Source organism: Chenopodium album, chromosome 13 (genome assembly GCF_948465745.1).
Source record: "Chenopodium album chromosome 13, dcCheAlbu1.1, whole genome shotgun sequence".
Taxonomy (NCBI): domain Eukaryota; kingdom Viridiplantae; phylum Streptophyta; class Magnoliopsida; order Caryophyllales; family Amaranthaceae; genus Chenopodium; species Chenopodium album.
In genome coordinates, this window is record NC_137846.1 from 40,343,318 (window position 1) to 40,357,098 (window position 13,781).

General features: G+C 32.6%; 1 protein-coding gene across 1 annotated transcript; it reads right to left on the reverse strand.

Moving 5' to 3' along the window:
* Positions 1 to 5,620: 5,620 nt before the first annotated feature.
* Positions 5,621 to 9,161, reverse strand: LOC145576649 (1-aminocyclopropane-1-carboxylate oxidase homolog 1-like). Its single transcript, XM_081634369.1, has 3 exons — positions 8,554 to 9,161; positions 6,074 to 6,398; positions 5,621 to 5,952 (listed from the first exon to the last, which is right to left on the reverse strand). Exons 1-3 carry the CDS (start codon positions 9,093 to 9,095, stop codon positions 5,680 to 5,682), a joined length of 1,140 nt encoding a protein of 379 aa, XP_081490495.1. The 5' UTR covers positions 9,096 to 9,161; the 3' UTR covers positions 5,621 to 5,679.
* Between the last annotated feature and the right edge of the window lie 4,620 nt (positions 9,162 to 13,781).

Here is a 13,781-nt window from a genome sequence, read left to right on the forward strand (position 1 = left end):
CGGCACGGGACGTGACGAGGAAATGGAATCATGAAACCAGTTCATCGGTGCTCTGCTTTGTTCTCGAGGTTCACCCATGGAAAAATTAGGGCTAAATTTGCTGCGTACAGTTCCAGTGATGACGAAGAGGAGGGTTTGAGGGGAGATCCAACAGAAAAGAAGGTTATTCAGCCTACACTAGGTCTGGATCTGTCGGCTAATGGTTCCCTGGTTGATGTCGGTGCCGTGGTTTTGAAGAAGGGCCCAACTGAAGTTGTTGTTCAGAACGAAAACCCTTTTAGGGAGTTAGATCTGGTGGAGCAAGGTGGCTCTAAGGCAACTGGTGCAGTGGTGGAGGTTCCTGACTTCCCTAAGGTGGTGACTGAAGTTTTCCCTGAGTCCCTCAAGGCTTCCGCCACCGGTGGGTCCTCTAGAGGGATGAAACGGGTCAGATCTGTGTTCATGGAGGACTACATAGACTGGGATCCTGCTTACTTGGCCTATTTAAGGGACAAATACCCTCATGACTTCCCTCCCGCTAATTGATCTTGCAACGTAACTATTGCTAAACCCTACTTGTTTATTGTGATTAAATTATGCTTTGATTGGCTGAATTTGATTTTGATTTGGTTATTATGTTGAGTGTGGTGTCCTTAATTCTGGTATCACATGCTAAATCTGAGTTCCTTCATTTGTTTTTTAGTTGCTTATGCTAATTGTTGTTGCTGGTTGGTTTTGTTATGATGTTGTATATGTTGAATGGGCTTTTAGTAGCTTGGTGAAATGTTGTTGATGGTTGATGGTTTCTTATGCTATTGATTTTGGAGTTTGGTTGTTTGTGATGGATCATGGTGGATGTTGTTTTTTTTATGCTTGTTGTGTTGATTAATTGAGACCCTAGTTCATGTTTTATGTACATGAATCCCAACTGTTGTCTTATTTAGTTAGGGGAATGTTGTAGTACATGGATGATGAGCGTGATTACTTCATTATGGCCAATTGAATACTATGGTTAAGTGTGCTATTTGCTGGATGATTTAGTCCCAAATGTTGCTTGTGTTGGTGCATTGAGTCCCTCTCCATTCATGCATTAAAGTGTAATACATATCCACATGATGAAGGGACTCATCAAACAGCAGTCCCTTAACAAAGGATGGCTTCAACAACTTCATACAGAGGTTGTTGTTGAGGTGCCTTGTTGAGGGAGTATGTTATGGTTAAAACAATCGCATCTGATGGATATTGGTACCTTAGTCACTATCACAATAGAACAAGCATATGTGCACTTGTATTTTTGCATTTCCAAAATTTTTAAGACTTTACATAAGTCCTACTTCATTTACACTACACTGTCATGACTGCCATATTAATGTTCCTAGCCTATTTACCAAAATACACATAACCCAATACAAAAACAAACAAAAAAAACAATTTTAACTGTTACTAGTTATGTGTGGCAGTCCATGAGCTAGTCTAGAGGTTGTTGGTTGCATCTTCATAAACAAAAACTTGTGTTTTGCATCTTCCTCTTAAAAAAGTTGCATCTACATCTTTAACTTCAAATTCAAAATGTTGTTATTTGCATAACCACTTCATCAGTCTGTATCCACTTCCATCTCTTGTGTTTCTAGTTGCATTCCTGTTGTTGGAATGAAAATGGTGTTCTTGTAGTTCACAGTCTAAGTTATGAGGTCCCTTTTTATTTCTAGTATTTCTTTTAGAGTCCCTTCCCTGTCTTGTCTTACCTTTGCCATGTGTGGTGGGTTGAAATTATTCTCACCCTGTTTTTGTAATATTTTTATCATGCATGATTGGAGAGTGATCCAGGAATACTTGTGGAGTGTTGGATCAAATACCTCAAATGCCTCTGCCACTTTTTTTAGAAGTTCATCTAAATATTTTGGGAATGACTGATATTGGGTTGACTGTATAACCCTAAAGAGACCAAGATCCAAAACATTAAGGTCAGGGGATTGGGCAGGTTGGAATACAAATTGGATGTTAAACCCATTTGCTTGAGTGGCTGCCAAAAATTCCTCATCTATTGGAATTTGATGAGGCCTTACATTGTCCCATTGTATGATTATGTTTTTTGACAACTGTGTTGGCCACTCTACATGTATAGTTGGAATGATTTTGTGTAACAACATGTCCCTTATAGCTTCTCTATTGACACTTTAAATTGCTTTTGTTTCCAATGTTCCTGCTTTTTTGTTTTTGCTTTTCTTTTTGTCCCTCTCATACTTGACAAAAGGAAAGAGACCATAATTTCTTGAGTGAATCAGAGTCCCTTACTGATCATATAGAGGCGTACCTATCATTCCCATAAACATTGCCTTCAACTTGAACCTTTTTTGTTGATATGCTTTATATGGGATTTCTTCATTTGGTTTTAGGTAAAAGATCCTTGTTTCTGGATTCAAATAGAACCACTTCTCATCAATGTGGATGTAATGTTACGTATCCATAAAAGTAGGGTCACCCTCACTTGGAAGAGGGTTAACATGATTAAGAACCCACTTTAGCCTTGCTACTTTGTGACTGTCACTTAATGTAGGGTGATTGCTTGTTGTGACTGTCTTGAGTCTCCCATTTTTCTTTAACCTATGTATATTGACATGTGAAACATTCAGTGCTGCAATATAGCTCCTATTTGTGGTTCTCTTATATAGAGGCACAAACATAACCACTCATCTAAGTATTCCTTGGGCTTGGGTCCTGTACTGCCTAACTTCTTGCTCTTAACATCTACAACATTCCCTAGGTTAATCTGTTTTCTTATTTCTTTGAACCATCTGCTTGTGGTAGATTTGTAAACAGAGTGCTTGATTGCTAATGAGGTAGAAGGCCTTTTGGAAGTAAGTCCCTTTCCATATTGAGCAGGTTGTCATCAACTATTTGCCTCTTATCTTCGATGTTAAGTTCTCTGCTTTGCATGCCATTGTTTGCAACCTGATATTCCTCTTTTGCCTCTACATGTGAGTCCCTAGTGTCGCTCCCTTCATTATCTTGCTGGTGAGTTGCTACATTTGTGTCTGACCCTGATTGTGAACCGTTAAAATGATATGCTATATTTGTGTCCCGCTCAATGAGCAGTTGGTTGCTGTCGAAAAAATCATCAAATATTTCTCCAATGAGTCCCTTTTACTATTTTTTTTTTTTTAAATGTGATGGTTGGTGATGAAGTGGAGGTGCCTTTTTTTTATGAAAGCTTTTAGTGGAGCCTAATTTTGTATAAACAACTGATGCTGCAACTAACTCAGCAATTAGGAATTAGGACTAATTTTAGTTGATGATGGTTTTTATAATTTGAAAACAATTGATTTTAGCTGATGGTTTGTAAGTTAACTATGGATTTCGTATTCCCACCCCCTCCCCCAATCCTAGTGATAAAGAATGAATTGGGTGTTTGAATCAATTTTCCCCTTTTTATAAAGAGCTTTTGGTTGAAAAAATTAAAAAGTGTAAATTTTTAAAGTGGTTTCAAAATTTCATGAAATGTTAGGAGGGAAACAATCGAGGCAAAAAAATTAGACTCCAAAACTGTGATAGCCAAAAAAAGCGAGGGAAAAAAAGGGCCCTAAAAAAGTTAGTCACATGTTTCCATCCAAAAAATGGAACCACTACACCTAGGGTTGTACACCGGTCCAAAACCGGACCGGACCTGGACCGGACCCGTTGGGACCGGGACCTGATTCTCTATTTTTCGAGGACCGGGGACCGGACCTGAATCAACAGGTCCGGTTCCGGACTAGACTTGGAAAAACAGGTCCGGTCCGGTTTTGGACCTGATGGACCTTATTTTTTATTTTTTATTTTTTTTTTTACATAATATGAACTTAAATCTGACATTATATAAAATAAAAGTGAAATTTGATGAATTACCTGCTAGTCTGCTACACTTCTACATATACAATATGAATTATGTATTCACAGAACCACAGATATACTAAAACACAAATGAAATTCAGAAAAAAAAAAATTAAATTAAAATATTAAAAATTAAAGTTAAAAAGCTTCTCATATGAAATTGGAATCATTCGTTGATAAATCTAAAGCAATAGAATACAAAGAAACACAAAGTGTTGTGAATCATTCGTAGCTTCGCTGGAACCGAAGGTTGTCGAGCCGCAGCTTCTATCGGCGTCAACACGCACCATCGCAGGTCAGTGGCACAGCAATAGGGGGCAGCACATCAGCGGCATCGCAGACTTCAGAGCAGGGGGCAGCAGGTCAAGGACGTGGTGGTAGGTGGTGGTTATGGTGGGAGATGAGAGAGAGGGGTAATATGAAATAGGGAGTATAGTTGGCTGCTATGAATTTGTTCGGCATTTAGGTTAGGTTAAACTTAATAAAAAGTCAGATTTAAAAAAAAAAAAAAAAATTAAAGTCAAACAGGTTTTCAGGTCCGGACCTGAAAAATCCGGGTTTAACCCAGACCGGACCTGAAAACCAGATTCCCCATTTTTTGAGGACCGGGACCGGACCTGAATTTACCGGTCCGGTCAGGTCCGGTCTAATCAGGTCCGGTTCAGGTCGGGTTTTAGGTCCAGGTCTATTTGTGTACACCCTTAACTACACCCTTTAATTACATACCCCTATCTTTAATTAACCCACTTACAATATATATATATATATATATATATATATATATATATATATATATATATATATATATATATATATATATATATATATATATATAAATTAACCCACTTACAATCTTTTGCCTAGGAGTCTACAATCCTCCTCTTTGTTGTGAGTAATTCGTAACAAAGGGAGTATATATATGTTATCCAATATGATGTCCCAAGAAAATTTGGGCCATGTTCCATTGTACAGTTATATCGGGTAAGGGCTGACACAAATCACAACGTTCTTACTCTCTAACTACTCTTTCTTGATCCTTTTTCATTCCTTCTTCTGATTTCTCAACCATATATTAATTGTTACAAAAATTACAATACAAAATAGGAAAAAAAAAATTATAAACTAAAATAAGACGAGATTAAAAATTTTCCCTTAGAATAACATTAGTCCCATATTCAACAATACCCAACGTAGACGCAATTCAAACGACACCTACAATAGCATACACAAGTTAACAAATACATCAAAGTCATCATTTTCTTTTCACGTGGGATAATTTTCCCCTTCTTAAATCCACTCCATTGAAGTAACATTAATACATATACATTTCTACCTAAGTTAATAAGAGATGGTCGGCGATTAGTGATCGTCGGCGGGTGGGCTACCTTCTATATTTGTGTTACTCTTTGTATCGATAATAAGGTGAGTAGTTATGTCTAGTTAGGGCTTTATTTTCTATTTGAATTGATTCTTTGAAAATTTTTTGTCATTGATATTTGCTCAGCATTCGGCTTCATTCTCAAATGAAAATGGATTTGTTCGTGGGTTTTGGTTTACATAAACCGTCACTTAAAACACAATACTTTTTATACGACATGAAAATAGGAAAATAGCATTTGTATAATATATACGAATAAAAAAAAATGTATTATTTCCAACACATACATGCTACAAATCACATAGTAACAATAGTTTAAATAAAAAAACATAATAACATAAGGTGTTTCATAAAAGTGAAATGGAAGCATATATTGCTACACAAATATAATAAAATTTTGTTTATTATGTAGCAGTTGAACACAATTTTGCAACATCCATCCCCTAAGATAATTACACGCCATCACCATGATTTCCAAGCTTAAAATCATCGAGATTGTCTCCAACCTCATCAAGTGATTTAGATAAAAAGCTTTTGATGAGTTCCTCGATTGAGAATTTCCTATAAATAGGTGGATTTTCTTCTGATGTTAGCTCTTTTATTGGGCCATGTATCTTCTCAGATGAGTAAACACCATTAAAATTGAATGCAATAGATTGACTTGGTCCCACCTTTTTTGCAATTACTCTATGACTTGCACCTTTTATCATATCATTAGTTATCATCTGTAAGACATAAGATAAGAGTTAAAGGAAATACATCGCAAATATATAAAACTCAAAATTACACATTGATTTAAGAACTAGATATTTTAATAATTTAGTTTACAAGGTAAAGAAAAAAAACCTGAAGTATTTTTTCAAAGTTAACAATCAAACCACCAGTAACAGGCACAATATTAACCCATTTGTTTTCATGAAGAACTTGGAGTCCACCGATATTGTCCTGTAGCAGTATTGTGACAAATGTAGTATCAACATGAGCATTTATTCCCATAGTCAATTCTGGCTCTGGACATGCTGGGTAATAGCTATTAACTATGGCCCAACTTTTATTACATTTTGCGATATTCCCAAGACATTCGGGTTCAAGTCCAAGACCTAATGATATTAACATAAGTATGTGATGACCAAGGTTATGGATATGGTTAATGTACTCTAACATTACTTCCCTGCAAAAAAGAATTTATAATATAAATTATATGTAAATATTTTAAATCAACCATTTGAATTGTATGGGAGACATATTGCTTAGGTGAACCGTCTTATAAATTGATTAAGTTTGCATTAAAAGTTTGAATTTGTTAAGAAGAAACTCAAAAGTGATTATATTCTTTAATACAGATCAAAATTCAAAAATTCGAATTTTCGAATCTATATCTAGATCCACCGGGTCCACATGTAGTTTTTTTATTTTACAAATATCACTTTAGAAATGTACTGTAAAAGTCAAATGAAATTTTATTTTTAAGTTCAATTTTTTTATCTTACATGCTTTTACCATGATATTGTCAAACTTTAGAAAAAGTAAAATTTAAATAATTATTGTTTTTCACATTTTATTTACAGTAGAAACATTCCATTTAGGCATGTTTGCTAACACATAAATTCAAATATTATAATTTTTAAATTCGAAAAATAAAAGTTGAGATAAATCAAATAAGACTTTACATGAGTCAAATTAACTTACGTGATTGGTGTCCTTATAGAATCAAAACACATATAAACTAAAGAAACAAAGTTGTTAAATATAAAAATAAATACAAGAAAGTATACATATTTTTAGTTTAATTTGTAAAGTAAAACTATTTATTACTATACATAATTTTTAGGAAATTTTTTTACTTTAAAAACCATAAAAAAGCACGAAATTGATTTTTAATACCAAATCATTTAAAAGTTGTATTTTACCACAAAAACAATTTTGAAAATTGTTTTTCACCACCACTCAACAGATTTCATCCAAAAATTCATTAAGTGGGGCCCATCGTGTCCACGTTTTATTAGGGTATTGATCTAACAAAGAAGAAAAAAATTTAAAACGTAAACTCAATACTCAACCTAGCCCCACCCTAAAAACACCTCTGGCACCCTTAGCCCATTGCCGGTACCCCACCCTCGGGCCCCTACCCCTTACATTATTAAATTCCACCCTCCTCCTTATCCCCACCCCAAAACCCACTCTAAATCCTTTCCCCCCGCCCCGCAGCCACCCCTCTTTTCTCGGCCCCCACCCTCATAACGATCAATTTCAACCACAACAGCCCTAAAACGGTTGATTTTGGTGGTCGAAATAAGTCGTTTTGAGAGTGGATGAAAAGTAGGGGTGGTTGTTTGGGGTGAGGGAAAAGGTTTAGGTCGGGATCGAGGTGGGGGAAGGGAAAGGGAATATACCAGTGGTGGGGGCTGGGAAGGGGCGTATCAGGAGTGGAGGTTGGCGACAGGCCAGGGCAAGGGTTAGTGGTGGCTCTAGGGTGGGACTGGATGGGTGTTAGGTTATAATTTTTTTTTCACTAATTCCTTGACAAATGTAGACATATGGGAAGTATGGCCCACTAGCGAATTCCAGGATGGAATTCGTTAAGTGGTGGCATAGGATTTTTTTTTTTGTGGTGGTAAAATATAACTTTTAGGCCCTATTCACTTCACCTTACAAAAATAATATTCAGTAAAATTAATTTTAGTTTAGTAAAATTAATTTCAGTTTAGTAAAATTAATTTCAGTTCAGCAAAAATAATTTCAGTTCATTAAAAATAATTTTAGTTTAGTAAAATTCAACAAATGTAAAGAAGAAATATAATAGAAATTCAGTAAAAATAATTTCAGTTCAGCAAAAATAATTTCAGTTTAGTAAAATCAATATCAGTTCAGTAAAAATAATTTAAGTTCAGAAAAATTAATTTCAGTTCAATAAAAATAATTTCATTTCAGCAAAAATAAGATAAAGTGAACAGGACCTTAAAAGATTTGGTGTTAAAAACCTATTTCATGTTATTTTTTGCGTGTTAAAAGTCGAAATTTCTTTAATGTAAACATAAAAATAAAATAATCCACTGATTAATGGGTCGAATATGGTTCGATAATAATAATTAATAGGTTTAAATAAAGAAAATAAGATAACATTTGGTTTGGTTGTTCAAAAGTACTTAAAAATGCATACATGTACAATAAAATTTTTGTTTATGCACTAGGTTTAGTTACATTAAAATTTTATTAGGGCACATAGGGAGTATACATTTTATGTACATAGTATAGTAACACTAATCTTATAATACGGTTTTTGAATATAATCAAGTTTATGTAATGTGAGACAAATATTAACACACCTGCATATAGGAGGCAACTCTAGAGGATCAACAATACCGCCAGTTTGTCGAGCGTTAACATACAAAGTGTCCCTCCAATTTGCAGCCTTTGAGTGATACAAGTCATAGTTGCTAATAAAAAACACAAGCTTTGACTGAAAATCACGACTATAGAATGTTTTCTTTGTTTTAGCATCTTGTTCGTGAAACATTCGACTTCGGTTAATCATCGTTTCTAACAACTCCTTAGGAATCCCATGGTTTATCACTTGAAAAAATCCCCATTCCTTTGCTGCCACAATAATTTTCTTGGCAATCTCAGCAGTCTGATCTTTATTTTCACCAAAGTAAGCTAAGTCTATTATCGGCACACTTATATTGTCATCGCATATAGCAAAATCTTTTAAACGATCCTCAAGCGGTCTGACAAACATGCTAGGAATTTTTTTGATTCCAACATCTACAAGCCCTTTGACCCCAAGTTTTCCTTCATCAAACGTTTTGAGTTCATCAAATCGATCATGGAAACTTTGTGTTTCATTGAAGGCATTTTGGGTATCCATTAAACCTTAAAACCTTTCTTTGATGGATTTCAAAAGGATTTTTTTGTTTTATTTTATTTTTGTGATTCGAATTATTGTAGAGTTGATGAAAAATATGAGAGGCATAATTCATTATATGTATATATACTATCGGAGGCCATATGCATGAGGAAATCAAGGGTTAATCAACTTGAATATTCATGTGAATCTCATTAAATGGAAATAATCAATCGACAGCTAAGGCGGTGCAATCAGCTTGCTTATCCATGTGAATCTCTTTTATTGAAAATAATAAATAGACAGGAAGACAGCTAATGTAATCAGCTTTTTTTTTTTTTTTTTTTTTTTTTTTTTTTTTTTTTTTTGCTTTAGATTATTGTAGAGTTGATGAAAAAGTATGAGAGGCATAATTCATTATATGTATATATCAGAGGCCATATGCATGAGGAAATCAAGGGTTAATCAAATTGATTATTCATCTGAATCTCATTTATTGGAAATGATAAATAGGCAGCTAAGGTTGTGCAATCAGCTTGCTTATCCATGTGAATCTCTTTTATTGAAAATAATAAATAGACAGCTAATGTAATCAGTTTTTTTTTTTTTTTTTTTTTTTTTTTTTGCTTCAAATTATTGTAGAGTTGATATGAGAGGCATAATTCATTATATGTATATATACAATTAATAGGCCATATGCATGAGAAAATCATGGGTTAATCAACTTGATTATTCATGTGAATCTCATTAATTGGAAATAACCAATAGACATTTAAGGTGGTGTAATAAACTTGCTTATCCATGTGAATCTCATTATTGAACATAATAAATAGACAGCTAAGCTAGTGTAATTAGCTTAATCATCAATGTGAATATCAATAATTAGAAATAATCAGTAGACCACTAAGCTAGTGTAGTCAGCTTACTTATCCATGTGAATAGCATTATTTGGAAATAATTAAATAGACAGCTAAGCTACTGCATAAGAGACATGAGACCATTGCTTTTATCATGTGTGAAAATATCAAGAGAATAAACAAATAAAAAGTTCTTGTTTCGAGTTATGAAAAGTTAGTCTTCACGCCATACTCACTTAGCTTGATCACAAGATACTCCCTTCATTTTTTTTATATATAACACGTAATTTTATTGGCACGGTATTATATGAGGTTGAGTTGAGTTTGTTAACTATAACCAAATGCCACTGAGTTTTTTAAAATTCACCAAATGTCATGAAGTTTTCACAAGTTCACCAAATGCCACCGAGTTTATAAAAATTCACCGAATGTCATTAATGACTAACGGAGCCTGTTAGTCATTAGGATTAAATCATAACACTTGTCATAATATGACTGGTTTATTATAATCATTTGTTTATAATTAAAATATTTTTTTTATTTTCATGACAAAATATGATGTGGTAAAGTTTTAGGGGTTATTTTGACCCTTTATGACTTCAAGTTAAGCTTAAAATTAACAAACAAAAAAAAGGGTAAATGCCCCGTTTTGTGTAACAAAAAATATCTCGATTATCATGTCATTATTATGTAACAATGAAAAATGATCTAATAAGGTTTTAGGGCTCATTTTGACCCTTGAAGAATCTAATTTAAGCTCATATTTGGCAATAATTAAACGTAAATGCCTTTTTTTGCAAATTTACGGTAAAAAAAAATTACGATCTTGACACACAAAACGGGGCATTTAGTTTTTTTTTTTTTTTTTTTTTTTTTTGCCAATTTTGAGCTTAATTTAACCTCATAGAAGGTCAAAATGTCCCTTAAAACCTTACCTGACCAATTTTCATGGTAGAAAATAACGACACGCTAATCGAGATATTTTTTAACATGCAAAATTGGGCATTTACGTTAATTTTTGCTGCTTAATTTGAATCCATAAGATCAAAATGACCCCAAAAACTTTATTTGAACATTTTTCGTCACAAAAATCTAGAAAAAAATGTTAATTTTTGTTAATTAAAAGAAATGATTAAAATGAACCAATTATATCATGACATGTGTCATGATTTACTCCTAATGTCTAACAAAGTTAACGACTTAGTAATTAATGGCATTCGGTGAATTTTTAAAAATTTCGACAGCATTTGATGAATTTGTGAAAACTTCATGGCATTTAGTCAATTTTTTTTTTTAAAAAAAAAAAAAAACTCCATTGGCATTTGGTGAAATCACTATTAGGGAAATATGAAAAGTACTTTTACTATGTTAAATGACATTATTTTTTTTTTACATTGTTTTCCATTTATTTTGTCTCTTCTACATTCTTGTAAGTTAGGGAGAGTGTTAGCTCTAAAAAAAGAAAAGCGGAATAATTCTAATCTACTAATCACATTTTAATGTTTTTAAGTTGTATAAGGTAAGAACTTAGAATAATTTATTATTGTAGAACTCAATGTATGTAAAACTATTGCGTGCAGTGTAATCTGAGATAGAAAAAATAAAAAATTTATTATATTTTAAAATGTGGTTTTTGTTTTTTTTTTCTTTATGCACGAAGTATTGTATTCAAAATTTCTCATATGAGTCGACTAAATATATTTTAATCATAGATTATACTTGCTCCCATACCTGTCAATCTAATTATAATTTTTTTCCCCTACAAAACTATAATAAAAAATCTACGTATCAATTTTTTTTCACCTGAATACCCTCGAGGTTTTAAAAAATTAATTTAATTCGTGCCCTTATTGTTTTCAAACATCACTTACCAACCCTGAGTTTTATATAAATTGACCAAATATCTTTAATGACTAACAATTATTAACTCCACTAGTCATTAACCCCTCAGCTAACCCATAAACCCTTAATTAACTAAAGGGAAATACTTCAAATTGCATGCACTTGTTTGCATGCTACGAAAATCGGTCAATTAATGTATTATGAGTCATTTTGGGTCATATAGGTCAAAATTGGATAAAAACGACTAGAAGAAGTACGTTAAGTTACCCAAGGAAATGTCTTTGTGTGTGTGCTCTAGCTTTTGGCCCGCAATATTGTTGAATTTAGGCTTTGAGGGCCATATTCAAAGTCAAAATTGGCAAAAAAAAAAAAAAAATAGCAACTGTAAATATCTCATTTTGTGTCACCAAAATCCTGATGATTGAAACAAACATCACCGCCATATGGTTTCGGTTGTGTGTTAGATTAGAGGATTGCTTTAAATTTATTAATAGCCCAATTACCCTGTCCATTTTCCTTTTCTAGTTAATTACCCTTTTTTTCTTAAGCCCAATCCTCTTTATTAACTTTTTATGTTAGACAAATATTTTATTATATGCCATATTTTTTACGCGAGCCCAGTTTTAACTAGAGTCTAATACCGACAAAATTCAACTATTCCAAACTCAAAAAGATATAAATCCATCTAAAAATTAGTTCATAACCAAAATTTAATCTATTTCTAGATCTACCATGAGCAGTTATACATACAAATTGTAGTACTCCCAAATCTCCCTGGTATAAAACGTATAATTATACTATGGTGATCGGATTAAGCGTATTACTACCACGTGATAATGTAAGGCTAACTTAAAACTTAAACTCATTAGAACTTGCATCAGAAACCAACTCTTACTTTGATAATACTTCAAAAATCGAACCATTGCTATGAGTACTCAAAAACTAAATGCAAAACATCAAAAAAACCTAAACTAGGTGAAATGATTCCCATGATCCTAAATATGTATTGACTCCACTTGAAAATTCAAAACTTCTTAATAAGGCAAACAGGAAACAAAACAGAAAGTACAAATTAAGAAAATATATATACTAATTACATATATATATAAGTGCAAGATATGTAAATTCACTTTATTTGCAAACATTCTTTCAAAGATTCAATCATCAAATTCATAATACTTCCTTTGATATAAACCTTTGAATAACTCTTTTCAAATAACTCAATTAAATCCTCAATTCTCAATAACTCATATGTGATTCAAATCATTAATATTCAATTCCTTTTAATCCAATGTCCTCTCTTAAGAATGTGCACACCCCCAAGTTAGTATCTTTATGTAAAAAGGCTATCCTTGTGGAAAGACTATGTCATACAAAGTCCATACCTTATTAATCAAAGTCACATAGTGGGATTACGCATAACATGCTTGTAAAGCTTTAAATAATAATTCAATAATTCTTCATTAAAAATCCTCCTATAATTCAATAATAAAATTACAATTAAGTCCTTTTTTTAATTCATCAAAACTTTTTAAACTAATTCCTCTAATCATTAATAAATTCAAGTAATTCAAATTAAACATGATATTAAAATCAATCCTTCAAACATATTTATTTCATAAAACTTGGTGTTTAATTTCATTCATAATTCATTTAAATTCAATTCACATAAAATACATTGATCAATTCAAGCACTTTAAAAAAAGTATCTAGCCACCTAAACGTACATTGATCCTTGTTTAGCATAATTCAACACTTATAACTAGAGAAGATTTACCCAAAAGAAAAAAAAAATAAATAAAACCTACAATTAAATATTAAATAAACACAACAATACTAATTGAAAATCCAAACTCTATGTGCATGAACTAATTAAATTCTCTTTAATAATTCTGAAATTAATTTTTGGTTATTTAATTAAAACATTAAGAATAAGAAGAGAAGAAGAGAAGGAAAAAGAAGGGGGAGAGGTGCAATGGCTAGCAGTAGCACTCTGGCAGGTGGATGGCGG

Excerpts from the sequence above, each read along its gene's own strand:
- LOC145576649 (XM_081634369.1), bottom strand. The coding sequence starts at position 9,095 with ATGGATACCCAAAATGCCTTCAATGAAACACAAAGTTTCCATGATCGA. Across the intron at positions 6,399-8,553 it reads GAGTTGCCTCCTATATGCAG|GGAAGTAATGTTAGAGTACA; the intron begins GTGTGTTAATAT and ends TCTTTTTTGCAG. Across the intron at positions 5,953-6,073 it reads ACTTTGAAAAAATACTTCAG|ATGATAACTAATGATATGAT; the intron begins GTTTTTTTTCTT and ends TATGTCTTACAG.